General features: G+C 39.2%; 2 protein-coding genes and 1 long non-coding RNA gene across 9 annotated transcripts; 1 reads left to right on the top strand and 2 right to left on the bottom strand.

Annotated features, from left to right (window-relative positions):
• Window positions 1-85: 85 nt before the first annotated feature.
• Window positions 86-2816, bottom strand: LOC311254898 (uncharacterized protein). The gene is made up of 5 exons (XM_084348945.1): window positions 2620-2816; window positions 1859-1957; window positions 1372-1435; window positions 1089-1162; window positions 86-976 (listed from the first exon to the last, which is right to left on the bottom strand). The coding sequence occupies exons 1-5, from the start codon at window positions 2668-2670 to the stop codon at window positions 905-907; spliced, it is 360 nt and encodes a 119-aa protein (XP_084205071.1). The 5' UTR covers window positions 2671-2816; the 3' UTR covers window positions 86-904.
• An 11351-nt stretch (window positions 2817-14167) lies between these two features.
• On the bottom strand, window positions 14168-18837 carry odad1 (outer dynein arm docking complex subunit 1). Of its 6 annotated transcripts, none has more exons than XM_084348199.1 (15): window positions 18719-18837; window positions 17888-17961; window positions 17696-17795; window positions 17424-17601; window positions 17186-17311; window positions 16898-17011; window positions 16737-16804; window positions 16465-16652; window positions 16135-16269; window positions 15734-15816; window positions 15227-15395; window positions 14771-14934; window positions 14570-14673; window positions 14391-14481; window positions 14168-14306 (listed from the first exon to the last, which is right to left on the bottom strand). In XM_084348199.1, exons 2-15 carry the CDS (start codon window positions 17952-17954, stop codon window positions 14277-14279), a joined length of 1617 nt encoding a protein of 538 aa, XP_084204325.1. In that variant the 5' UTR covers window positions 17955-17961; window positions 18719-18837; the 3' UTR covers window positions 14168-14276. The 6 variants fall into 6 exon arrangements, with proteins under 6 accessions (XP_084204325.1, XP_084204323.1, XP_084204328.1 ...); XM_084348197.1 differs by having other exon boundaries at window positions 17888-17966; window positions 18719-18836; XM_084348202.1 differs by having other exon boundaries at window positions 17696-17792; window positions 18719-18836.
• A 2730-nt stretch (window positions 18838-21567) lies between these two features.
• LOC311254495 lies at window positions 21568-23579 on the top strand. Of its 2 annotated transcripts, XR_014622256.1 has the most exons (4): window positions 21568-21761; window positions 22573-22644; window positions 22757-22990; window positions 23168-23579. It is a non-coding gene; the product is annotated as an uncharacterized lncRNA (long non-coding RNA). The 2 variants fall into 2 exon arrangements; XR_014622257.1 differs by having other exon boundaries at window positions 22573-22990.
• Window positions 23580-25207: the final 1628 nt, after the last annotated feature.

The raw sequence follows: 25207 nt of genomic DNA, 5'->3' as shown, positions 1-25207 counted from the left end.
AGTGACATCAGCTACTTAAAACGCCATGGTTTTAAGAGGCAGTGATAAACCATAAACATGCATCAAACACACAAAAACGATATACTTAAGTAAAAAGACAATTTATTTGTTAATCAGAATATACAAAGCAGTGGCTGAAGTAACCGAATGTCATTCTGGTTCTGAAAAAGGCAGTCTTGGACACAAAACTGGGCTACCCAGCCATAACATAAAACTCATTGAAAACGTAAGAAAAACAAGTATAAATGGTACAAACTTGCGTGGAATGCATACAGAACAAATGACCAAAGCTTTAAGATTTAAGAGGGGTTAATTAACATTGCAGAATCCTGCCTGCACAGATCAAGTAATCTTATCATGGAGGCGCAAGACAGAGCCCCTTTATTCATTTGCACCATCTGTTATGTTAACAGGGCAGCCAAGCCAAGGATTAAGTAGCAGCTCAACACAAAAAAAATTATGCCTCAACTAATAATGCTAACAACTGTCCATTAGCCCCTGCTTAAAACTTATCTTTGGTCCTTTAAGTGAATCTGAGAGGTCAACATGAGCCTTGGAGGGGGTGAGCAGCTGCCTGTATGAATGAAATCATCTGGTCAGCACGGACATAATAGAGATTGTGCTTCTAACATACCAATATAAAACCTCAAGAAATGAAAAAACTGATCTCATGGCGTGGCCCTATTTGTACAAGTAAAAAAAAGCTCATTTTTAAAGACCAATAAATAACATTTCATAAAAAAAGGATGCAGGGCCACTATCTTTCAGGACTCCAGTGCAATGTGATAACATGGGAGCAAACAAAAAGAAATATTTCTCAAAAGGTACAGAAAGCACAAGCTCTACAACACGATGTTGACCAGGCTGGTAAGACAGTGCTGCAAATGTGTAGCAGGGCAGAGACTTAAGCCTCCACTTCTGCCTCTTTTGAATCTCCATTCTCCTCTGTCTTCTGCTTTTTTGTCTCCACTTTCTCCTAATTAAAAAAACAGGAACATATTTCATACATTAGTAAAGATCAACACTGAACAAATTAGTCAACCCATTAAAAAAGATTGAGTGTATATTTTAGAATGGTGACAACCAACCTCCTCCTCTTCAGCTGCACGCTTCACGGGCTGTGCATCAGTCTCCTCAGCAGGGGGCGCCTCCTCTTCCTTGTCTGCAAGTACAGTTTGTCACTTTAGAAAATTCATCCTTCACTAATGTAATTAAAAACAAGATTCATGGAAAAATTTGAAATTTTAACTGAATTCCAGTCAAGGTTAACAGCATTTATGAGGAAAATTAGAAAGCAACCAGATGAGAAATGTGGAGACTTCTCAAACAATCTCTCTCTTAAAACAGTTGTACAGCTTTTAATGAACATACCATCTCCATTCTTGTGTTTCTCCTCATCGGCTTTTTCCACTTTGTCACTGTGATCAGCACCATTCTGAATGAAGAGAGGGGAATGTCAGTCAGGCAACACAGCAAATGTCACGATTGGGCTTTTTATATGAGGAATATTTATAGAATTACAGACTATACTGGGGGGGGATCAAAACACTGAATCCCAGCATATTTAAAATAATCCTCCCAGAGCCTTGCATGTTCAGACTCCTCTGGGGACACTTTAAAAAAAGGGCATGTGTGTAGAGCCCTCATTACTCCCCAGAGGATAAGCTCCCAAGCTAGACTTGAGACACAGATGAAACATCAACAGACTTGCTCACTAACATCTGTGCCATTTCACAACCCAAACAAAGCACCGAGTGGAGAGCAGCTGAACAGGAGGGGGAGGCGGGTGCAGCGACACCTGCATGATGAGGGGTGCTAAGACAAAAGGCCATGAGGCTGGTACTCGTCTCCAACTCACTGTGCCATTGGCAGGTGCGTCCCCGTTGTCGGTTTTCTTCTCCTTCTCCTCCTCCTTCTCCTTCTTCTCCACTTCTACTTCTTTCTTCTCTTTCAGCTCCTACAAAATAAAAGCATGCCCTTTAATCAACGTGACGTTCCAGCGAAGAGTTTATTTTGAAGTGCCACACATCTTCAGGTTTTAATTAAAAAGAAAGCTCGTTTTTTTTAAACCATACCTATGATGAAGTCTAAATCAAGAAAGGCTATGTTGGAAATAATGAGTGGCAGTGTTGAGGGTTTTCCTCCTAACCCGTAATGTAACGCTAACGTTACTGTGGCTTCCCGCCCACAGCAGCAGCAGCTCCGCTTCACCAGCTGTACCGTTTCTACTGCTTTGTCTGCTCAACAAGACATTTTTAGCTAACCACATCACACACGATGGAGTTTCCAGACACAACATTTGTCCTTCGACGGTGAAAATTACAAATAAGCACTGAATGAGTGTCGACAAGTGGTATTTCCAACACAACAGTCATTCAGGTAATTGCCTTTTTTTTTTTTTTTTTTGGTTTCAACTTACAAGAAGTAACGTTAATGTGAACGGTAACGTTTACCGCAACCGTCGAGTAACAGAAGCTTGCTGAACCCGAGCTGGTTAAAGCAACTCTTAACACACACAATACAACTTGAAAGAAAAAAAAAAAAGTTCAGGAAATCTTTTTAACACGACAGTTCAAGCGTGAAAATAAAAAAAATAAATAAAACCTGAATGAAACCCACCTTGGCTGTAACCTCTGCAGTTGCGGTCGTGTCAACAGCTGTGTCGGCCATGGTTAATTTGGTGAGTTAATGTAGATAGTTATATTCCTGCTCAGAAAGAAAGGTTTTATTTTATTTCTTGGCTCTTTGCCTTCGTGCTGATAGTCCAGAGACGCTGAGAGAGAAATGGTGCCTACTCGTCTCCGCTTTTCTCTCGAGCTCGTTGAAAATCCACTCTCGTTGGATACAGCGAGTCGATCCCACACCTGATTGGACGATGTCGAGCACGGGTGTATTCGATTGGAGGGATAACCTGTCAGTCTTCACTAGCCGTCCCGCCTACTGGATAACTCGTTGTTGATTGGCCAGTTGTTTTAAAGCGCTGTACTGTGACACCAGGCTGCTTTTTTCAACCCGTCAGTTTGCGTTTGATTTTTTTTAATTTTTTTTTACCTACATTTGAACAATGGATGTAATTGGCCCGTTGTTAAAAGTTATAATAATCCACTATAGTCTGCGAACGAATTAATTTAGTTTCAAGTAGATGGGCTGTAAAAGTTTACAAACACATGCATACGAACGACATCTTTTGTCTTAGCGCTCTTTCTCTGCAGATGGGGTGTCAAATTACATGCGAAAGGGAATAATGTGACGATGTGAAAACCATGCGGCCACTCCTCCTTTCTATATTTAACACTTTGTAACGAAAATGTCTTCCTGTTAAGTGTGCTTACACTTTCACTATTTAACAAACCTGGTGAAGTCAAAGCAGTAACACTTCAACTTGAATATTTAACACACCATAAGTAAGTATTTGATTAGTGTATTATAAACCTACATATTTTTAAATGCACTATATATATATATATATATATATATATATATATATATATATATATATGTCATTGTAGCACATTCATTAGGGGAAACCAGGCATTATTTGATACAAACACACTGGCTGAGGTGGGCTAATAAATAAATATGTTGCTGTGTGATTTGTGAGTCTATCAGAGACATTAATGGGGTGTGGTGTGTGTGTTTGCCTGCAGTACTGTGTCCAAACCCTTATGATGTGCATTCAATTAAAGCTAATGTCATTTAGGGTTATGTTTTACTTCCTGGGAAAAACCCTTCAGGCTTTACAAATGCATATTTGAGGGGGAATCTAAATCACAAAACAGAAGTGACCTTGCAATAAGAACTAATATGTACTTGGGTTGCAACGATTTTCACGGTATCATAATCATCACGGTATAACATTACACTGTATTACCCATTTCTTATGGTTATCATCAGGTTATCTCTGGAGTTTATTTCAAGACCAGTCAAGATCACAACGGCAGGAATATTACTATACTGAATAATTGTTTGATACATACTACATACTTGATGGCCTTTATGGGAAGACAAGAATCAAAAATTCAGCTCAGAAATGCCTTTTAATTATTTTTTCATGGTAAACATATATGCACACACATACGGCAATAAAAGAGGTGAACAAAGAGGAATTTTCATTTGTTTTCGGTGGACGTTTTTATGCAAATGTGGATCTATTTTAGGAGTGCCTATGGTTTGCATGTTTCATATTTTATTGTATATTATGACTATATGACTGATTGTAACTTGGTCTCGTGGCCTTGACTACAACATTGCAGACATGAAACTTGATGTAAACTTTAAATATTATTCTCTACAGTTGAATTCCATATCTTAGATAAGCAAATGTACACAGTATGATAATCATTTACTTTCATACCAAGGTATACCTTAAAAACAATACATCTGCAACCCTACATACACATGCAAACAATGAACAATTACAGCATTCAGTGCATGAATACAGTGTCTGTGTGTATTTGGTGGCAGATGGAAGTGATTTGCCAGACCTCACAGAGGCCTTTGAAAAATGACTACAGTATTGTTTCTAATTCATATTTCAGCTGTAATTGATAAAACAGAATTTAAATGCAGTATTCTCCGGACATTTCCCCTATTCATATTTATTAAGAGCCGTTTTAGTCCTGCCCCTGGTTGATAATGGTTGCCTGATGTCCTTGCCTTCTTCTTCAGATGTCATTTGAGGTGAACTTTCTTTGCCGTGTCTGCCCTCGCTCATCCAACTGTTAAACCAAAGGAAGTGGCAACACGCAACTCTGTGGGCCCTGAACCCTGTCATTTAAACCTGCACATGGTCAGCGCCTCACTGTCTGTTGCAAAGAAGGAAAACAAATTATTTTAGCACAGGTAAAACCCACATATTTTGTTGTAACGCCTCTCTATTTCTCAAGTATATACGTTATAATTTGACCTCGAACAACCTCATTTGCCACGCCTGTCATTGTTTCCACCCACACACAGCTATCATTCATCACCATAAAGAGTTTACCTGGAGTTATCAGATCGTTGTCAGAGTGATTTTCACTCACATATTGGCATGTGCTCCACATTGGATTTCTAAATATTTCTAGACACTCGTAGTAATGTTTTCATCCCAAACTTGCCCCAACACACCCTAGAAGGATATCTTGACACAAGTATTTCTTCAGCCTTTAATTTTAGGGCCTCCCAGGACCTAATCCTATACCGCCTCAGTTATCTTCTCCGTGCCATGCCAGCATTCAAGCCACTGATTTCGAAGAAGCCTCCAGGCCCTATTTAGTCATTCACCTCACATTCGGCTGAAATATAATTATGAGGACTGTAATTACATGCAGAGATCAAAGGGTTGTGTGTCAGTGTACTCGCTGGTTACTCTGAGATTTATTTTCTGTCTCATTTAAGACTGTTTTTTCACTTAAGCCCAGTCTGTTGTTCTGCCATCACATATTACCTACCAACCAGGGACACATTAAAATATTTTAAAGCTTCTGAACAGCGAACAAAAGATAATCACATTGCATCACACACAGCACTATCTTTATACTGAGTGGTTGAAAATTAGGACACAAAGCAGCATCGTGTCACTGCACTTGAAGATAAGAGCTCATCTTGGCATTGCTAACTCTCTTTTATTTGGGAAATGAAGACCATGTGGAGGCTGCAGAGCATATTGAAGCAGACATCCACAATGTAATGGCCTCAGTGTGTGCAGAAACTTCAGAGGATCCCTGGGAGGAACAGAGGAGCGGACTAAAAAGCAGGCATTACTCACTCTTTTTCTGTAACTGGAAAATGGGAGCAATCAGAGAGAGGGGGAGTGTTTGTGAGATCATTTCCTGTCCCTTTTTTTCCTTATTTGCCTACCTCAACATGTTTCCATGTGCCACCAATCTGTTACAAAGAAAAAAAAAAACCTATGTAAGGGCAGCCTGTTCATTGTGCAGGTAAAGAAGCGAACCAGAATGTGGCAGCAAGTAGGGCAGTCTAGGAAAAGTTGAAGAGGAAATGCAATTTATGTTGTGACTTTTATAAACCTCTTATTCGCCAACAAGTGGAGTGTTTACCACACTTTCCACAAGTATGAACTGGAAAACTTTTTTTAAGTTATGGAACTACAGAAAGCAATACTGTATAAAAGAAAAGGCTCATTGTGTTCACAATGACACATGTTTGAAAGTAAAGTTTGCACCAGTTCCCAGAGCCGGAGGAAACATTTATTTGATTGTTAAACTGTTCTCTGTGTTGCTAATGGGTCAGGGGATAGAGGATATAGGATGAGGAGTGCAGCACCTTAATTTCACCCTAATTTCTTCAGGACAAACGACTGACCTGACTTGAGGAATGTCAGTGCCCGGGGGGTAGAGCAAAGTGGGGCCCATCAAAGAGCAGAGGTCAGGATTAGGCGGGGGAAGGGTCTCCATAATTGGAGGAGTTGGTGGGGGCAAACCGAGCTCTTTTGTTTCGCACAGTAGTGTCCTGCATGGTCTGGCTGGCTTTCTCTGATTTTCAGGGAACAACATTAAGTTGACTTCTCACTGGGACTCTTCAGTTGAATGCACAGGGAGGGAGAAAGCGTGCTCATCCTATTGATCCATAATTAACTTGATTAAGTACAGTCACCGCTGACGATGATGAAGACATGTACACTAGTAGAGCCGCCGCAGGACCTCCAGAAGCTCGTACTGTACTCATATTTTGGCTGTTCTTTGCCATGTGTTTTGTGTAGGCTCAGTTTTGGTGTATTTATGTCTGTCTAGTCTGCCTTTTTGTGTTTTTTTTTCTGTTTGTTTGATTTTTTGTTTTGTTTTTCAATGTGGGTCTTTTTGTTTTGTCTTTATAATGAAACCTAAGTATAAAAAACAAAAAATAACTACTATATGGCCAAGAGTTATATGATTAACAACCATTTTTTTCTGTAAACTAAAAAACAGAAAAACAAACAAAAATGTTTCATCTATTTTGAATAGAACAAAAACGAATGTATGAAAATGGCTGTGTAAGAAGTAAACCATTATTTGTTTTCTCTATAAAAACCTTTATTAGAAAATGTTATACAAATTCTTGCATGAAAAAAAATTGCTTTCCTAATAACAATACAAAGACCCAAGAATAAAACAAAAAACATAATAAAACATAAACCGGCAAGATCATAATAATAAAAAAACAAAAAGTAAATAAGTACATTAATACATGGATGGGTAGCCCCAAATAAAATTAAACAAAATACTGTGAATTTACATTCTAGTGGTCCAGTTAACTCTGGAAAACTGCACTTTCTCTTATATGCACTTTACCACACTGTGTTGCTAATTGTTCTGTTTTTATGTTACCTGTGATACTGCTTTTAGAAAAGACTATTTTAGATATTTATTGGTGTCTATTAATCTGTCGCACTGCTTTGGGCTGGGGGAACAGTATTTTGTTTTGTATGTATGCACGTACAGAAAGAAACGACAATAATTGAATCTTGAATTAAAATTAATTGTTGTAGCATAAATTGTTTACATTAAGATGAATACAGAGGTAAAACATCAAAGAGTATAATCTATTAATTGTAATGTTGTTTACTGATTGATTGCTTGGGGACTATTAGGCTGCTGCTGCAGCAGCTGGTACAAATGACAAAAAAAAAAAGGAAAAAAAACATAAAGAGGAAAAGGAAATTGAGTATAAACATTGGCAATAAAAACACAACAATTCATATCAAATGTGTGTGAATTGAGCATTTAACGCAGTAGGTGTGAATACATACATTTAATTAACTAAATAGTAGGAGTAAAAACAGATGTCAAGTAAGAAAACAGAAAATTCAGCATGAAACACTAATATGAAAAAAAGTGTCAGACGTAATGTAAACCAAAGCCTCTCAGAGGCACGGTGCCAAGAGATCCTGAAATCCTGCTGCTCTGGATATTGTTGGGGCTGTTGACATGTCTCTTCAGTGTCGCATGGATTAGTCTGTAGGTGCTTAGAGGATTTGGGAAATGTTTCCCGATGCTGCAAGTCTTTTGGTCCTGCTACACTCTGGATTTAAAGCCACTATCTGGTGTTATAGTTCAAACGGGTGTTGGATTTATTCAAGGATGTGCGTTGTCTCCTTCCATGTTTGGGCAGGATATCGAGGTGCAGCCAAAATCTGGAGAATGTTGTTCTGTTAACATAAGGTTATCAACTCGGTTGTTTCTGGCTCTGTTTCTGAACCACAAGAGCCAACTGCTACTGTGTGTAAAGTAACTGGGAGGAGGATCACCGTCTCCTAAACTGAGGCTAACGAATACTCTCACTTCTTGTTACACCCAGGTGAGAGGAAAGCTCAGGTAGAGGAGTTCATGGTTCAGTGATGGTAAAATGCTTCAGCCACTGGACCATGGTGCTGAACCAAGAGCTGAATCTTTACATACTTCTTAGATGTTCATCTTTAATTTGTTCCTCACCTGAAAAAAAACTGAAATGCGAACACAAGCAGCTGAAACTCCACAACCGATGTGGTGCCTGTGGACCGAGGGAAAAAGAGCAGAGAACAGACCCAGGACATGCCACAGAGACATCTCCCAGCTGGCACTGGATCATTTGATGGAGGTGTTGGGCGACACTGCTGGGAAAAGGTCACCCGGGATATTCTCCTGACTGTGTTGCCACAGCGACCCTGACTTTGAAAAGCTGTTAGAAGATGAGTCAATGGATGGATGCACAGATGGTCAAATGGATGACAGATATGATGTGTCAATGTATCATGTATTCACATTACTGCACAGAAGATACTTCTTGTTTAAATGATATATATAAATGATATATATAAATTGTAGAATTTAGATGTTTTAACAATTATTCATAATTTTTTTGTGGATTATTATTTATTAATTCATGTAGATGATTATGTTTTTATAAGTAGCATAAAGGAACAATTGATCTTAAAGGTGCAGTATGTAAGAATTGGCCACCCTTCAAATTTATACTCAAACCAAATATGGGGCATATCACCAGAGTATCCACTAACTGCTGTCTCTCTAAGCTAGTTAGCTCAGTTAGCCATGTAGCTAGCAGTTTGGCCTGGGAGCTCGGGGACCACGGACGTGTTGGTGTTTACATTGCTAGCACAGGAGCTTTGGACCGAGATGGCTAGCTGGTTAGCATGCTAACTTTAAATATTTCTTGAACACAATGCATAGACATCATAATGTCAAAACTGCTATTTATTTGCATTCTGTTGATAATTTTAGTTACTTTTTGAATGTTTTAGACTAAAGTTTTTACATATAGCCCCTTTAACTCCCCAAAGGCCAGAACTAAAAAAGGTTGAGATGTCAAAGAATTTATCAGATGTGATCAAACGTAGTCAAAGAAAATAATTATTTATCTCTCTATGTTTTTGTTTATTGTGATTTCTGATTAACACGGCAGAAATATCTCGGCGATAGCAAAAGGCAAGCATGTTTCATTCCTTGACCATAAACAGTGTCCGATTGCACATCATCTATCAGCGAGCACTTTGTCCCTCCTCATACAGAAATAATACATCATACACTGTATTAAAACCAATACCACACATGCATAATACATTTCTTCTGCTTCTCCACTGTATCATCTTACAATGTCTTTCATAGATCTTGCAAAACCTTTTGCTTTTCGTGATGACTTTAGTTTATTCAAGTCAGATGACCTGATTAACACGCCAGAAATAGCACTATTGTCTGTGTTTGCTGTATGATTTTGCAACATTTCGTCCTGATTTCTTGTCTAAAACATACAAAAATGATTCAGTAACTTATTGCTGCCATGTTGGCTCATGTTCTGACTCTGACTTTGAGCACAGTAAGGGTGCATAAAGGGGCAAACATTGTAATACATAATAAAAAACATGGATATCAATGAAAGATGAATGCATCCATGCATAATATGTTATAGTATTACATAAATGAAACATGAAAAAGGCTAACTAATAACTAAGTACAATGCAATATTAACATGTGAGTTAAATCTGTCTTTTCGGTTTCATAAACCTGATATTTAAGAGATTGTGCTTGAAAGAGCAGCAGATGTTGTCCCTCTGCACTGCTTAAAATCATCCTCAGCTGCACCACCTTATTTACTTCACCTCTTAGCTCCACCCCTGCAACTGCCTTGCCAGAGAAAAGTGGAAATTTCCAGTAATTCCAACTGCTTTGCAAGAAATGCTCCTCCTCCTTCTAGTTTCCCGCCATTCACTCTACCTGCTCCTTCCTGCTGAGGAGGACCTCATGGCCCTCTGCTGCTGAACCCTGCGCAGCTCTGCAGATTTTACTCTGTACAATGAAACAAATGTACCATTCCTCAGATGATGAAACACAACAGCTTTTTAATTTTCTGGGTGCATGATCGGACTATAAATCTATGTATATTTACACAGAATTATGAAGCTTGTCTGTGCATGTTAAAGATTAGAGCGTAATCTTTGATTCACTTGGATGACAGCCAGACTCATAGTGTTTTAAGTGAGTTAAGAGCTTTTATAAATGTGTCATTTTTACAGATCTTTCTGAGTGATCTTGCCCTACCATTGTTTTTAATGTTTTGATAGTACATAGCATTTTGTTATCCTCTTAATAACTATTAAGGGGTAAGCTATGTATAACTATTGCATTTTCTCTTGAATGATGAACGAGGGTTGGTTTGGGATCACAGAACAGATGGTGGATTTGCATTTGTATTTCTCTGGCTGATCTGATATTCTGCTGTCTGCTTTGTTTCAGATGCAAAGGTTGCCTCCAGCTGACACATCCAAGAATGAAGAATCAAGAAATGTGACAAGAGCTTCTGAGATTATTGCGAAGGCGTGGCTCAGATATGGAAAAACAAGATGATATCTGTCGTGTTTATGTGAGAGGTCCTCTCTGCTACATCTGCGGTTTCATAACTTCCCCTAAATTCAAGACCACAGTATAACCATGTACACATGAGCGGCCCCTGATGCTTGACAGAGAATTATTTTGGATATACTACAAATAAAGCCATGAGACAGCTGGAGTGGAGAAGTTTGAGTGTGTTGATGGCATGAGGCGCTCTGACCTTAGACCCATTGTGAAGCACCAACAAAGAGCCATCTGCACAGCAACCAAAGCTGAGATGAGGGACTCGCACACAGGGGGACCGAGGGGGAGGGAGGGACTCAGAGAGGGACCTGGAGAGTGTTAAACAAATCAGTGATAAAGAAACATTAAAATGGGACTTGATCAGCTGGATCGTGCCCAAAACATGAAAGCAGTGGATTCAAATATCTGTAATATTTGTGTGCACAAAGAAAACAAGACGCTTCTCATTATATGAACCCAGAGAGTGCAGGGATCTCTCCACTGCTGCTAAAGTGGAAGACAAGAGCTGCTGGCCTAATCGCTCAAGAGCACATTTCCTGCCTCCTGTATGATGTCAACTGAGGCTGCCCAAGGCTAATACTTAACCCAAAACTGGATCTCAGACACGGTGGTCATCTCATTCCTTCCTTCAACAGAATGTGTCTCTGCATTAATCTGAATTTTATAATATTTTGATTTTGAAGGTTACTACTCTGGATGTGAGTAGGTTTTTTTTTAGTGCAACCAAATTTTTTTGTTTTTCTCATGGAATATGGTGCATTTCAAAATGGTGAAAACAAAGACAAAATGGTGTCAGGGACATCTGTAAAAATCACAAATGTTTCACAGGTAAGAAGACATGAGAGTGAGGATTGCTTAGCAACAGCAGTAAAAAAAAAAAAAAATTCTTGCAGCCTGTGTGGTAACAGAGAAAACTGATCCTGCTGCCACCCAGCGGCGGACTGCGAGTACATCCTGGTGATGAAAACGATCAAAGGCTCACTTCTCCAAAGCGTGCATGTGCAGCAAGATGAAACAGCACCTGCAATGCAAATCCTCTAAATGAAGAGACTTGATAAAGAGGTGCCATGCTCTTTCCTTCCTCAACACCGTTCGAAAAATATGTTCAGTCATTTGATTGGCTGGAAAATGCACCAGCACTCATGGTGGTGGTTGCTTAGCAACACTCATGGGAGGGTGGGATGTGGGTGGGAGGGTGTGAGTGTTGGTGGGGGAGGGAGGGGGGGAGGCAGGGGGAGGGGGTGGGACCTTCGTCGAGGGGATGGAGCATTCTGGGTGCAGGCAGACTGACTGGGGAAATACCTGGCACAAGTCCCAAATACACAAACTAGACAGAGAGAGAAGGGAGGACGGAGCGGGAGACAGAGGACACGGGTGTTTTCCAGATAACAGTGTTGTGTCGAGATAAAGGGAACAAGGCATTTTGTAAGTGCTAACATAGTTTGTTCACAAAGCAGAACAAGACCGGGGACAGGAAGTAGATGGCGCTCGTGTGAAAACTTTGCCTGTAGTGAAACGAAAGTTCACAACAATTTTGCAGAACAAGATAAAGTTCAGGTTGCCTGACACGATAATGGACTGTTAGTTTTTGGAGTGGACAGAGGGACACATAAAAAGGGCACAGGCACGCATATAGAATGTGGAGAAACGCTACCTGCACTTGCATATTGTTGTTTGCACAGTTGGGTGTGTGAGCATTTGGATTTTTACCGCTTAATCTGGATGAGTTGAACTAAATACCACAATCTCAAACTGCCTGCAGTGTATACAAAAGCATGACCAGGAAATGACAACAGATTAGCGAAAGGTGCGTTAGAGAACAGAGAAACTGTTGAGCAAAAGGAGGAGAAAAGGTGGAAAATGTGCTTATATGGAGAGGAGGGGTGCTGCTGCTGGTAGGTGCAGCCTGCAGAAGGAGGTGGGCCTTGGAAATGGCTGATGCGGGCGGTCTCTACAGGCAATGAGGACTCTTTGTCAGGAGTAGGAAATGAGGTTTCTGTTGTGATTAAAAGGAAGGTTTCTATGGCAATGCGGAGAGCCGTGTGCACAGAGAATTTGCTGGGAGTGGAGGGGGCTAAGTGAGAGTAGAATTTCAAAGAAAGCAGCCTCCTCCATCTCATCTCCCACCACCGCCACCCCTCTGCTTTTCCACAGCGCCCTTTTATCTCTGGTAATCTGTTTTCATAGCCACACAGTTGAGACTGCGAGGGGGATTATCTTGAGCAAACCAAGTCATTGGTCGATCAGTCATAAATGTTTACAGAGTGGCAGTTTCACTTCCTGAAATCGCTTCTGTCACAACCTCGACCTGGGAAAAAACCTTTAAGAGACAAGACAATTAAGACCACGCCAGCTAAATAATTAACATAATGACCTGAATGTGTCTTTTTCTTGTTTGGACAGGTACACTTCTGTCAGATCAGCGCGCTTTCCCTGTACAGAAAGGAAGTATGATGGCATCGCTGTGAGCTGTAGAACCTAAATATAGTCACGCTCTTTGTCAATTGTTTCACTGAGCTGTATGTAAAAATATGTTTCTTAAAATAACTCTTTTGTACAAAGGAAGTTGCTCTCTGTGGCAGTGATTGACATCTTTGCCCCGATACAGGCTCGCTACAGGATGTTTGGATAAGATGACATGTGAAACTCCTGAGGATCAAACTGAAAGTTTCTTAACCTTGCACACACCGACTGTTTTATTAACAGGGACTGGTGTTAATGACTGTGATGTACATGAACAGGACACTCATTTAATGTAAATGTCATAAAGGACAGTTTATTTAAGTCATCTCAGATTCTGAAAAAAATGAGAGGGATTCATTCAAACAAATGAGGCAAATCATTATTATTCCACCTACAAAAGTGTCTTCAAAATCAGTGTGTACAGCGAAGCAAGCGCTAAAAGCTTCTCACTCTTTTTTTGAAACAGAACCAAGGTCTCAGCATGCCAATTACTATTACAAAAGGTTCTGCTGCCCCCAACCTTTCCTTTTGAGCATAGCAGCAAGTATCATGTAATGAAGGCTTGCCAGCGAGGGAGGGCTGCGCTGAGACCAGATTGTGTAGTCAAAGCCAGATGGCAAGTCACACATCAAAAGGACAGCTGGCTACCAGAGTCTGAAAAGGCATCTTTATAGCTCCAAACCTAATTAGTTACAACTAAACAAATCACACCAAGATATTATATACAGCCTGTGCCAGTGATTCATCATAATAGGTGACATACACATGACATAATTAAGCTTTGAATGTTTCCGTGTGCAAGCTGCAACTTTTCAACATGGCCAATCAAGCCGGTTCATGACCTCGATTGATCTATATTACAATAAAGGCCCTTCAGCTGCAGATGAGGATCTCATTTTTAATATGTGCTGATCAGGTCAATGTGTCAGATCAGTGCGTCTTCCAGGGAGTGCCGTCTGCCGTCCAGCTGACCGCTTTGGTTGCTGCCTACCGGACTGAACTCTCTCTCTGCAGAACCTATAAATCAAATGAATAAAAAGTACTTACTGAACATGACCTAAACCATAAAAAATCACTCAAGTTGAGGACTATTGTACCAACCTTTTTCATTATTCTCGTGCGAAATTCATCTTGTGAAAGTGGCCGTTCTTCCTCATCAGTGACAGGAGACTCTTCTGCATCATAATCCACACTGAGGAGTCCAAAAACACAGACACACTCATCAACCTGACACTCAAAGTGTTTATAGATGTATCAAAATGAACAGCTAAGAGGCCCACCTGTTGATTGCGAGTTGGTTGCCAATATTCTGCTGAAGCAGCTCTGGATTCTGACCCAAAAGGAATTTGGCCAGGTCTTTCGGATTGTAGTCCTTTTCCACATCCTGTAAGAACAGAAAGAAAATAACTTGGTGCTGCACATACAACAGGAGTGTATGTAAGAAAATGTAGGACAGAACCACATGTAGGATGACAGGTTACTTTAGAATTGATGAAAGCTTGAATGGTGAGCAGCTCGTTGGTCTTCTGTTCCACCAGACCGAGGTAGGACATGATGTTGTTCTCACTGATCCCTGTGGAGGAGCCCAGTGAATCCTCAATCACTGAGCGGTCGCACTCTATTCTGGAGAAGATGCTGGTCAGTCCTGTGAGATGGGGGAAACTCAAGTCAGGAGTATCTAAAACTGTCGCTACTTGCAGTATGCTTTGTCTTAAGTGTAATCACTTGGTGTGTATGTATGCAGATAAACATGTGTTTAAGAAAAATCAGTATTTTACAGGTCCCTAATTTCCTGATGTCATGAATGTTTTCTGGAAGAATGTTTTCCTCTAAGAACTACTCAAATTAAACCCATGTAAATATTAATGATTATTCATTAAAGGTGCATTGTGTATGAATTTTAGTTACAGAATGTAAATAAACAGCAGCTCCCAAACCTGTTTTAGTCTTGTCCAGGATTCTGCTTATGATGCTGGCTTGGTTTTCATCGTCCTCAGCTTGGGACTCGGTTTCCTTTTGCTGCTCATCAATGCCTCTCAGCAAAGAGCGATGATCCTGCTCCTGTTTCAAACTTGCCTCCTGAACCTGCTCAATCTCTGTTTGTATCTGCAGACACACACATGCCACGTAAACAGAAGAACTGATAGATCACTGATATGAGCTAAAGAAAACTACATGCAAAACTACTACAGTCATTATAACTGCTGTCAAAAATGACCTCCTTAGCTTTCAGTCACACTCCTAAAACTAATTAGGATTCTCTAAGAAGTTTCTGACGCCTTGCCTTTGAAGTTCTTAACATTAATTGCTTGTAATCTTTATACAAGGAATTAAGAGTGTTCCTCTGTCACACTGAATAGAAGTGAAAGCAAATTTTATGAAGTTTAAAATGGAAGAAATTAATGAGGAGTGTGTCCACAGGCACAGTCAAGAAGAGGACTCACCTGGCTGATTTGATCCCTCAGTGCCTCGGCCTCATTGTTTTGCTCATTTACAAAATTGAAGAGTGCAAAGTTCTGGTCTTCAACTACACAGCGAAACAGCAATACAGAAGAGAGATGCATTTACATTTCTTAAACTGAGACAGATTAGTCTTCTTATCAAAGTGGGACCTTAAATGTATTTAGCTTTAGTGTTTAGTGTTCCTCTAAAAGTAGAGAAATATAATATTATATACATTATATAAATGTTTTGTCCATCTCAAAGTAAAGAGATGGCTGTAATTACGGTGTCAATGTCTATTAACAGTAACCAAGATGGGTTCCACAGCCAGAAACAACTGTAAGAAACATGGTCTCTGTTTATGGATGATTATGAAACGGTCAGATTAGGTATTAAGATTTACCCTGGATGAACCTGGTGACCAGCATGTCCAGATTGTCCTCCCCTGTCACAGTCTGGATCCTTTTAAACACCTCCTCCAGAGCATCCAGAGACTCTTCCCCTGAGTCTATCCTCCTCTGCTCCTTCAGCTCTGACACTGGGACAAACAAGCACCATTAACATCAGATCAATATCATCAGAAGCTTGTGATCATAGGATACATTATAGGAGACTGTTCCTGGTTATTCAGAAAGCACACGCGGATCATTGGTGGGATTCCCCACTGAATAATCACTGCCAGTGTTATTAACTTCACTGATAGCATCACTAGCTACAAAATAATACGTCTTACTCTGCCTGTGTCCTGTCTCATGGCCACCCTCCTGCCCACTCCTCTCGCTGCACTTGGTGGTCATGAACTCTTTCAGACTACACTCATGTGCAATAACCCTCTCCAGTTCCTTCATCTCAGCGTTGTACTGGGCAAGGTCCTTCACTGCCTTCTCCCTCATCATGGTCATCTTGGACTGAGCCTCCTCCCTGAGATACAAGATATTGAACAATCATGAATGGCATACCATAGCCCTGATTTTTACTACATTACACAACTGTCTCAAATCTGACCTGGCATCATAATCAGCAGTGGATAGGTTGACAATTTCCCTGATCTTCTTGCAGACATCATGCAGTTCCTACAACACACAAGAGTCAATGCAGAGACGTGCTTAAATAATGGACTAAATAAGGACACTAAACAAAAAATCATCTATGGTGTGACCTCTGACCTTGTCTAGCATGTTTTGTAACTGCTGGAAACGGACACGCTCAATATGAAGAGACTGTAACTCTTCTCTCAGGTGGCTGTTCCTGGTCAGTTGCTCATTGAAGCAAGTTGAGGCCTGGACAAGATACAGAACATATGCAAACATTACAATATAATAATACGTGACAATATGTGCTTGTGAAAACGTATTATTAAAGAACAATGAACACCAATATAACCTCAACATGGTAATGATATGAGATCTGTCTGTTTTAAAGGTATATTCGTGGTATTGAGTTTCATGGCTTACTCTGTCCAGTTTGTATTCCAGAGTGCGTATGGCCTTCTTAATCCGTCGATCCTCAGACCTCTGTTTAGCATCAGTGCTGAACTCCCCTTTTCTCAGCTCTGCCTGCTTCAACTGCATGTTTGCGATCTGCTCACATTACAGACACATGATGGCAAACCTTGATTTGTGACCAAAATTATGAGTAAACATGAAATGATGCCAAAATTATAATCTTAAAGGTGAAAAGGACTTAATTTACCTCTTTCTCTATATCTTTTTGACACTGCTTCTCTTTCCCCACGTCCTCCTCCAGCATGTCTTTCTGCCCCAGCAGTGCACGAAGATGCTGGGTGTCCTCGCTGTCCAGCTGTTGCCGTGAAAAGCTGTGGTTTCGATGCAGCTCCTCCTGCTCCTTCTGCAGTCTCTCTATCTCCTGCCTTTTATCCACATCACACAAACAGCCGATCAGGCAAATTTAAAAAAACATACTAAAACAGCTGAAAATGTGATGTAGGTGTGGTGATAATTCACTGTTGTTTGCGGATCTGCTCGAAAGCCTGAAGGCTGTAGGCCTGCCGATCTCCTTCCATGATCCTGAACTGTCTTTGCAGTTTGGCTATCTCTGATTCTGCTTTAAAAAAAACATCACATGCACATTACAGCTATTTCAACAACAAAACGTAGACGGCATCAACATCGAATAGTCAATAATAACAACATTACCTGTGCCATTAGTATCCATCTCACTGATGTCTGAGCGCATACTTATGGCTGATCTGCCTCGAGGCATGGTGACGCTGGACTTCACAAGATAAAAATAACAAATGAAGTGATGCTGAGCGAGTGTAAATGTCATCTTCTCTGACCATTAAGTTCAATTAAACCTAGACATTTAGTCCCATATTCAGCTTTCAAACCTAGACTGAAAGCTGAATATGACACTAAATAAGTTGAAACTTTTTTTATGTGATTACCTGGAAGCAGCATTTGATTGACACTGATCTTGTAGTATTACGTCACTGAAGTACGACTTAAACTAAGAAAAGGAAATTATATCCATTTTCTTTCTTGGTTTAGTTTTGAAGTGGCAGTTAATGTGAGAAAATGCTATAGATATATTTGCCTTTTTGTCTTAAGTATTTAGCTACTTGAAAAACATTTGAAAGTACATCATTTATTTGATTTGATTGATGCATTTTGTATGACAGTGCATCTCATTTCATCCCCAATAGTTTGACATTGAATAATGCACATTTACAGTATACTCACAAACATTTAGTGTGTACTGCTCTAGGTTGCTTTGTTGATATTTTAAATTTCGGTTTAATCCAAGGCATCATAATCAAAAACAGGTCATCTAAAACTGCTCACAACACACATTAGCTAGAAGCTACCAAGGTTAGCTTAACAAAATAAAGTAAACAGCCATGGGTAGCCATGGATCTTGCTAGCTGTTACAGGAGAAAAATTGAGCATTAGCTGGTTATAGTTAGGTAACATTTAAAAGGTATCGAAAAGTGTCTACTGTCAAGGAAAAATAAGAAATGATCTCACCAGCTCAACGTTTTAAAAGTCAAAACTCAGCGTCACCTCAGGACACAGAGCAGCCTGAGTTGATAGCAACCGTTGCTAAGCACGTCGAGACTCCTGGTGTTGTATCGAGCTCCGTTTCCTCGTGGAGATGTTTCCCCTAGCCCCGCCCCCTTCCGAAATGGCCCGAAGGGCGAAGGAAGCGCGCGTTCACAAAAAGCTCGCCCCCGAGCTGTTGTGCTCGTACTACAGAGGCACTGTGGACAGAGCTGAGGTTCAAAACTGACTTTTGTTAGCGAGTTTTATCTGGAGATGTTGAATTGTAGAAGTGAAATCCAAATTTCATGACCGTCTAGTTATATTTTTAAACTGGGACAACAGCACATATATTTGTGTTTTTATGTCTTTATTAACACAACCAACTACTGTTATTTCTATCAATAAAAAATATTATATTTGTGAGAGACTTTTCATTTAGAATATTATGGACTTTTGGAAGAATGCTCATTCATTTATAGGCTAAATATAAATCGCTACTTTATCATATTTGTCTTGAATCCAGCTCCATTATAGCAGGTAAAGCACATCCTGACAGCTTGGAGAATTTGAAAGATACCTTTCAAATTCATACTGCTGACTTCTTTCCCCACAACAGATAAGTCCTGTGATTTTCAGGCTGATATCATTAAATTTGACCATTTACAACAGGGGGAACGCATCCTGACAGCTTGGAGTATTAACTGTCAGATACTGTTTCTCTCTGTTCAATATGAAAGGAGGCTCACACATCTTTCAAATTCATACTGCTGACTTATTTCCCCACAACAGACAAGTCCTGTGATTTTCAGGCTGATATCATTAAATTTGACCATTTACAACAGGGGGAACGCATCCTGACAGCTTGGAGTATTAACTGTCAGATACTGTTCCCCCTCTGTTCAATATGAAAGGAGGCTCACACATCTTTCAAATTCATACTGCTGACTTATTTCCCCACAACAGACAAGTCCTGTGATTTTCAGGCTGATATCATTAAATTTGACCATTTACAACAGGGGGAACGCATCCTGACAGCTTGGAGTATTACTGTCAGATACTGTTTCTCTCTGTTCAATAGGAAAGGAGGCTCAGACAAGCATTAAAGACTTTAATAACAAAAAATGAATAGTGTACACTTACTATTTGGAACATACAATTATTATTCAAATTCAATAAAAACAAAATTAAATGGCAAAATGTGCAATATTTCACTCATCAACAAAAACATCAAAATAATTTTAAATGATAAATATGAAAATTGAAGAAAGCCAATGAAGAAAATGTAAATGAGGACTGCAATTTAGTATGTAAACTAGGTAAAGAAACGCAACATGCGTTGATCATGACCTTGTGACGTCATGTCAGTGCATCTCTTAGGAGGAGCTCATTGGATAAACCGAACATCCCAATTAAAGCTCAATTTCAGTAGCCTATTTGCACAGGAGAACCCCGAATGAGACATCGCTCGAGTTGAAAAACTTTGGGAAAGCTATAAAAAAGGTATGTAAATTGTGCTGTGGACTTAAAAAAAATAATGAAACAGACTAACTACTAGCCTACATTAAGTTTACAAATTCTCAATTAACTCCATGTTATCTCTTGTCCTGCAAGGGAAATGAATCCAGATATTTACCACGAAATTCTTAATTATAAATCATGTCGCTACCCAGAGGGTGCTGCAAAACGGAGAAATATGTCATTCGAAGAAGGGCATGGGAATTCATTGATGGCAAGTGAAAAGTTCTTGATACTGTATAAATTCTACCACTATGAAGGTGGTTTTCTTTAAACTATTACAGCAGTTACGATCAACAGTATGGTTATTTTCGAAGCTGCATTTATACACGCGTTTATAATTTACGCATGTAGTTACGCATTATGAAATAACAACGCATCATCTATAACTCGACAAAATGTAATAGGGCCTACGTTTTCACTTCATAATTTAACACCACTCGCATTTTGTAATAAATACTTTGAACGCAATATGTAGGCCTAATTAATTTCAAAACATGTTGTAATCAATAATTACATGGTGCAGTGATTATTACAAATTGCGACGACGCTGAAGTTAGCCTCCGATTCGCCAGCTTCCGATTCGGCACTTAAGGGGAAATTAACGTAACGTGCAGTGCGACTGTTTGTACACTGATTGTCTGTTTTTTGTGACACTTCTTGATGTAAAACCATTTTAGACATTAACTTTGCCTGACACCCGCTATTGTATTTGTAAAAAGTTTATTTTATTTGTGAAAATGCTAAAGGGGAGATTTCACCGTTTTTGTTTGATACCTTCAGACCTCATTAGACCAGGTCCAGATCAAAAACCACTGTACCCAGACTTCTCAATTCTTGATTATTTTAATCTACAGGCCCTGAAGATTCATTCAGACACAGTTTCTGATCTGTGAAACCTTTATTCTATTTGTGAAAATGCAATAAAGGCAGATTTCACTGTTTTCTCAGCATATAGAGTAGACCACATTAGACCCGGTCGGTCCAGGTCAAAAATCACTGTACCCAGACTTCTCAAATCTGGACTAGATTAATCTACAGGCCCTGAAGATTCATTCAGACACAGTTTCTGATCTGTGAAACCTGAATTTTATTTGTGAAAATGCAATAAAGGCAGAGTTGAAAATGTGTAGGTTATTTCAAAATGCGTCAATTATTATAAAATCCATGTGTTATAATGAAGTGAAAATTTAAAGTTATTACATGATGCAGTGTTGTTACATTGGCAAAGCCAGTTATTATGTAAAAATAACTTATGTAAACAATGCAATATTACATAAGCATTTAGACTATAATGCACTATTTAAGGATATTGAAGGACTTACTTTTTTCTATATTCTACACAGAAGGAACATTGTATAAGAGAGGGAAGACTCAAAAGAGAAAGGTTGTCTATGACAAAGAAGAGGCCAACCAAATCTTCTTTGGAGCCCACTGTGGTATCACGAAAACGAAAGACGCAGTGTGTAAAAGGTTTTACTGGCCTGGCATGACAGCTGATATTGATAAGTGGGTGAGTATATTTTTTGATTCATCTAAAGAGAAAAATTATTCTGCAAACAATTCAATGGTACAGTTCTTCACAACTATACCCAAAGGGAAAAAAAGCATGCATATGACTGAGCAAAGGAACTCCCCATGCTTATACCTGGCCTCTGCAGATAATAAGCTCCTGCATATTAGAAAAAGTTTCTCGATAGAATTATTTCAGTGAGGAACAACAAAAATTCATTAGGTGGTAATACCTCATTAGGGCATGTTTCAAAATAATGCAACAGTGCTCCAATTCTTACATCATAACGGATACAGGTGTACAGACTTTGGACATCGCATGTATCAAGAATGAAATCTTTGTCACTCTTAAAAGAATCCTATACTTTCAAAATATCTATGGTAATAATATTAGTGGTAATTATGATGATACTGATTAAATGACTTATTATTATTAATAATAGTATTATATAATAATAATTATATTAATGTATGATGACAGCATAGTAATAGTCATAATAATAGTGCAGCATAATAATATAAGAGTATAGTGATATCAGTGGTAATACCGCCCAAAACGTATTTATGTGTAATGTAATGTTATATGTAATATAATATAATAATTACAGTATAATATAAGACAATATAATGCAAAATAATATACAGTAATGTAACATGAAATGTATGTATAATATATACATGTAAATATGATATATATATATATATATATATATATATATATATATATATATATATATAGCTAAATGTGAACACAATCCATATTCCTTCCTTCTAATAATACCAAAGTTCACTGTTAACATATTGTCTTCCAGGTTGGAGAATGTATGGAAGGCCAGGCCAGTGCTTCAACAATAAAGCAGGAGACAGAGTTCATCCCCATACAAGTGATAGACAATATTTTACTTTACTCTTTGAATCTTATATTTTGTGATGGAGAATGCTTAATAGTAATTCAAAATTAATATTGTATTTGTTATTGTGCTCTCCATTTTAAAGGTGAGCCAACCGTTTGAACTTGTTGGGATGGACATCATTGGCAAAGTGGCCGAGACAGAGGCAGGCAATAGGTATATCTGTGTAATGGTGGATTACTTAACCAAGTGGTCTGAGGCTTTTGCCCTACCATCCAAAACAGCTGCAAATGTGGCAGACTGTATTGTTAAGTTCTTTTATCGTTTTGGGGCCCCAAAAAGGATCCTAACTGACCAGGGACGTGAGTTCGTTAATGAGGTTTGTTGAATGTTAAGTACGTTGTTACATAAATGTTGATGTATTTTTGGACAGTGTTTAAATGTACTGTATGTGAGATGATCTCACATTTATTTGCATATGAAGTAAAACATTTTGCAATGAATCATTAAGCTAAAAGTTATTTGATTCAAACAAATGACAATGTGCTTGTTATAGTTTGCCAACAGCTAAACAATAAGGTGTGCAAATGTCTGGGGATTGAGCGCAGCTTTTGTGCCCCATATCATCCACAAACTAATGGGCTTGTGGAAAAGTTAAATGGGACAATACAGAGGTAACAGTGCTGTAATTATATTACTTTTACTGTGTATATTTTTGTTGATACATGTAATGTTGAATATTTTTATGATATTGTGAACTGAAAATGTATTTGAAACAAGGTGGCCTACCTATTTATGTGATAATGCTTTTCAGGGCACTGTGCAAACTTGTTAACCAACGTCCAGAGAGTTGGGATACATATCTGGATGCTGTGATGTTTGGGCTGAGGACCAAAAAACACATCACAACAAAGTTCTCCCCATTCTTTCTGCTGTTTGGGACAGAGGCCCGCCTCCCGAGTGAGGTTCCGGAGGATTGCAAGGTTGGCTCAGTGTAGGACATATACAGTTAATTCTTAGTTTGAATAACAAATTGAAAAACTATAGTTAATTGAGAATCAGTGTCAATGTTTATTCCACACTATACAATAATTAAGTAATATGCACAGTACATCAATATTTTTTGACCAAGGAAAAGTATATAGTTTTTAGTAGAAGGCAAGTGTCCATTTAAATCCTTTAAGGGGACCTAATCTATTTTGTTGACATTGTTGGAAATATGTAATTTTAATGATATTCATTACCAAAGTCATAATCAGTATGGAAAGACTATGCTAACAATAATATATTTTTGTCATTACTGTTATAGTTGCAGTGATCAGGAATGCTTTGAGATTGTTCCTTACAGTTAATCAACATATTGCTACAGTACATTTGTCTCATTCCCACATACAGTCTAATGACTGTAACAGCCAAGCAATAACAATGAAGAAATGAAAATTAAATTTCTCTTTTACAGATTGACATAAGTGTGGAGAATGACCTTGACCAGGAGGTGCTGTCGGAGGCCATTAAAAGGCAGGATGCAATTTACAGTCTTGTGCGTGAAAACATAGCCACAGCCCAAAACAAATACAAAATGCCCAAATCAGCAAAACAGGCATGTTTTCAGGTGGGAGACAAGGTGCTGCGCAAAAATATTCGCAGTCAGCAAAGAAAGGATGGGAAGCTGGATTGGTCCCTTTACGATAGTTGCTATCGACAAGAAGAGCGCAGACCTGCAGTCTGACAACCAGTTGGATATCGATCACCTTCGAATTTTCAAAACACCACAGCCAATAATACCTCGTAATCTTAAACCCAAAAAAGGACAATCACCAACAGCCTCAGCACCACCAACAGCCCTTGCACCATCAACAGCCCCGGCACCTCGAACAGTCCCGGCCCCACCACCATCAACAGCCCCGGCCCTGGCACCACTGGCCCCTGCACCACCAACAGCCCGGCCCTGACACCACCAAAAGCCACGCCACCATCAACTACCCAAGCACCTCCAACAGTCCCGGCCCCACCACCATCAACAGCCCCGGCCCTGGCACCACTGGCCCCTGCACCACCAATAGCCCCGGCCCTGGCACCAACATCCAACAAGTTGTAAATGAAAACATCTTTGACTACTCAGGTTATTATCTGTGAAAATTACAAAAAATACAATTGCCGGGGATCAGACTCAAAAGACATCATCTTGTCCTCACAAATGTTGCCCTCTATCAAATACTTTTCCATTTTTCTGACAGACGATCTGACAAACCTTTGCTTCAACTGTGGGGAGGAAAATGCAGAAGACAGTGAAGAGGCAGAGCTGACATGGGTATTATATTTTATGTACAGAATGTGGTCCTGTTTGTATCTATTTCACTTTCCATTAAGAAGATATTTCCAAAAATGTCCGATCATGGGGAGCAAAAAAAAATTCTTATTTTGTAAGTTTTGCCAATATTAATTTGTCTTTCCAAGTATTCTTTAAATATTTCATGCAGTATTAAAATGTTTTTGCACTACAGATATCCTGTGATGCCTGTGGACGGTGGTTCCACCATGCATGTGTTGGAAGGCCAAAGACAGAGGACAAATTTGTATGTGAAGCATGCTGAAG

Source organism: Pagrus pagrus (genome assembly GCF_965226575.1).
Source record: "Pagrus pagrus genome assembly, chromosome: 3".
NCBI classification, from domain to species: domain Eukaryota; kingdom Metazoa; phylum Chordata; class Actinopteri; order Spariformes; family Sparidae; genus Pagrus; species Pagrus pagrus.
Note: the sequence above shows the minus strand (reverse complement) of the source record. Positions and strands in the feature narration are given on the sequence as shown.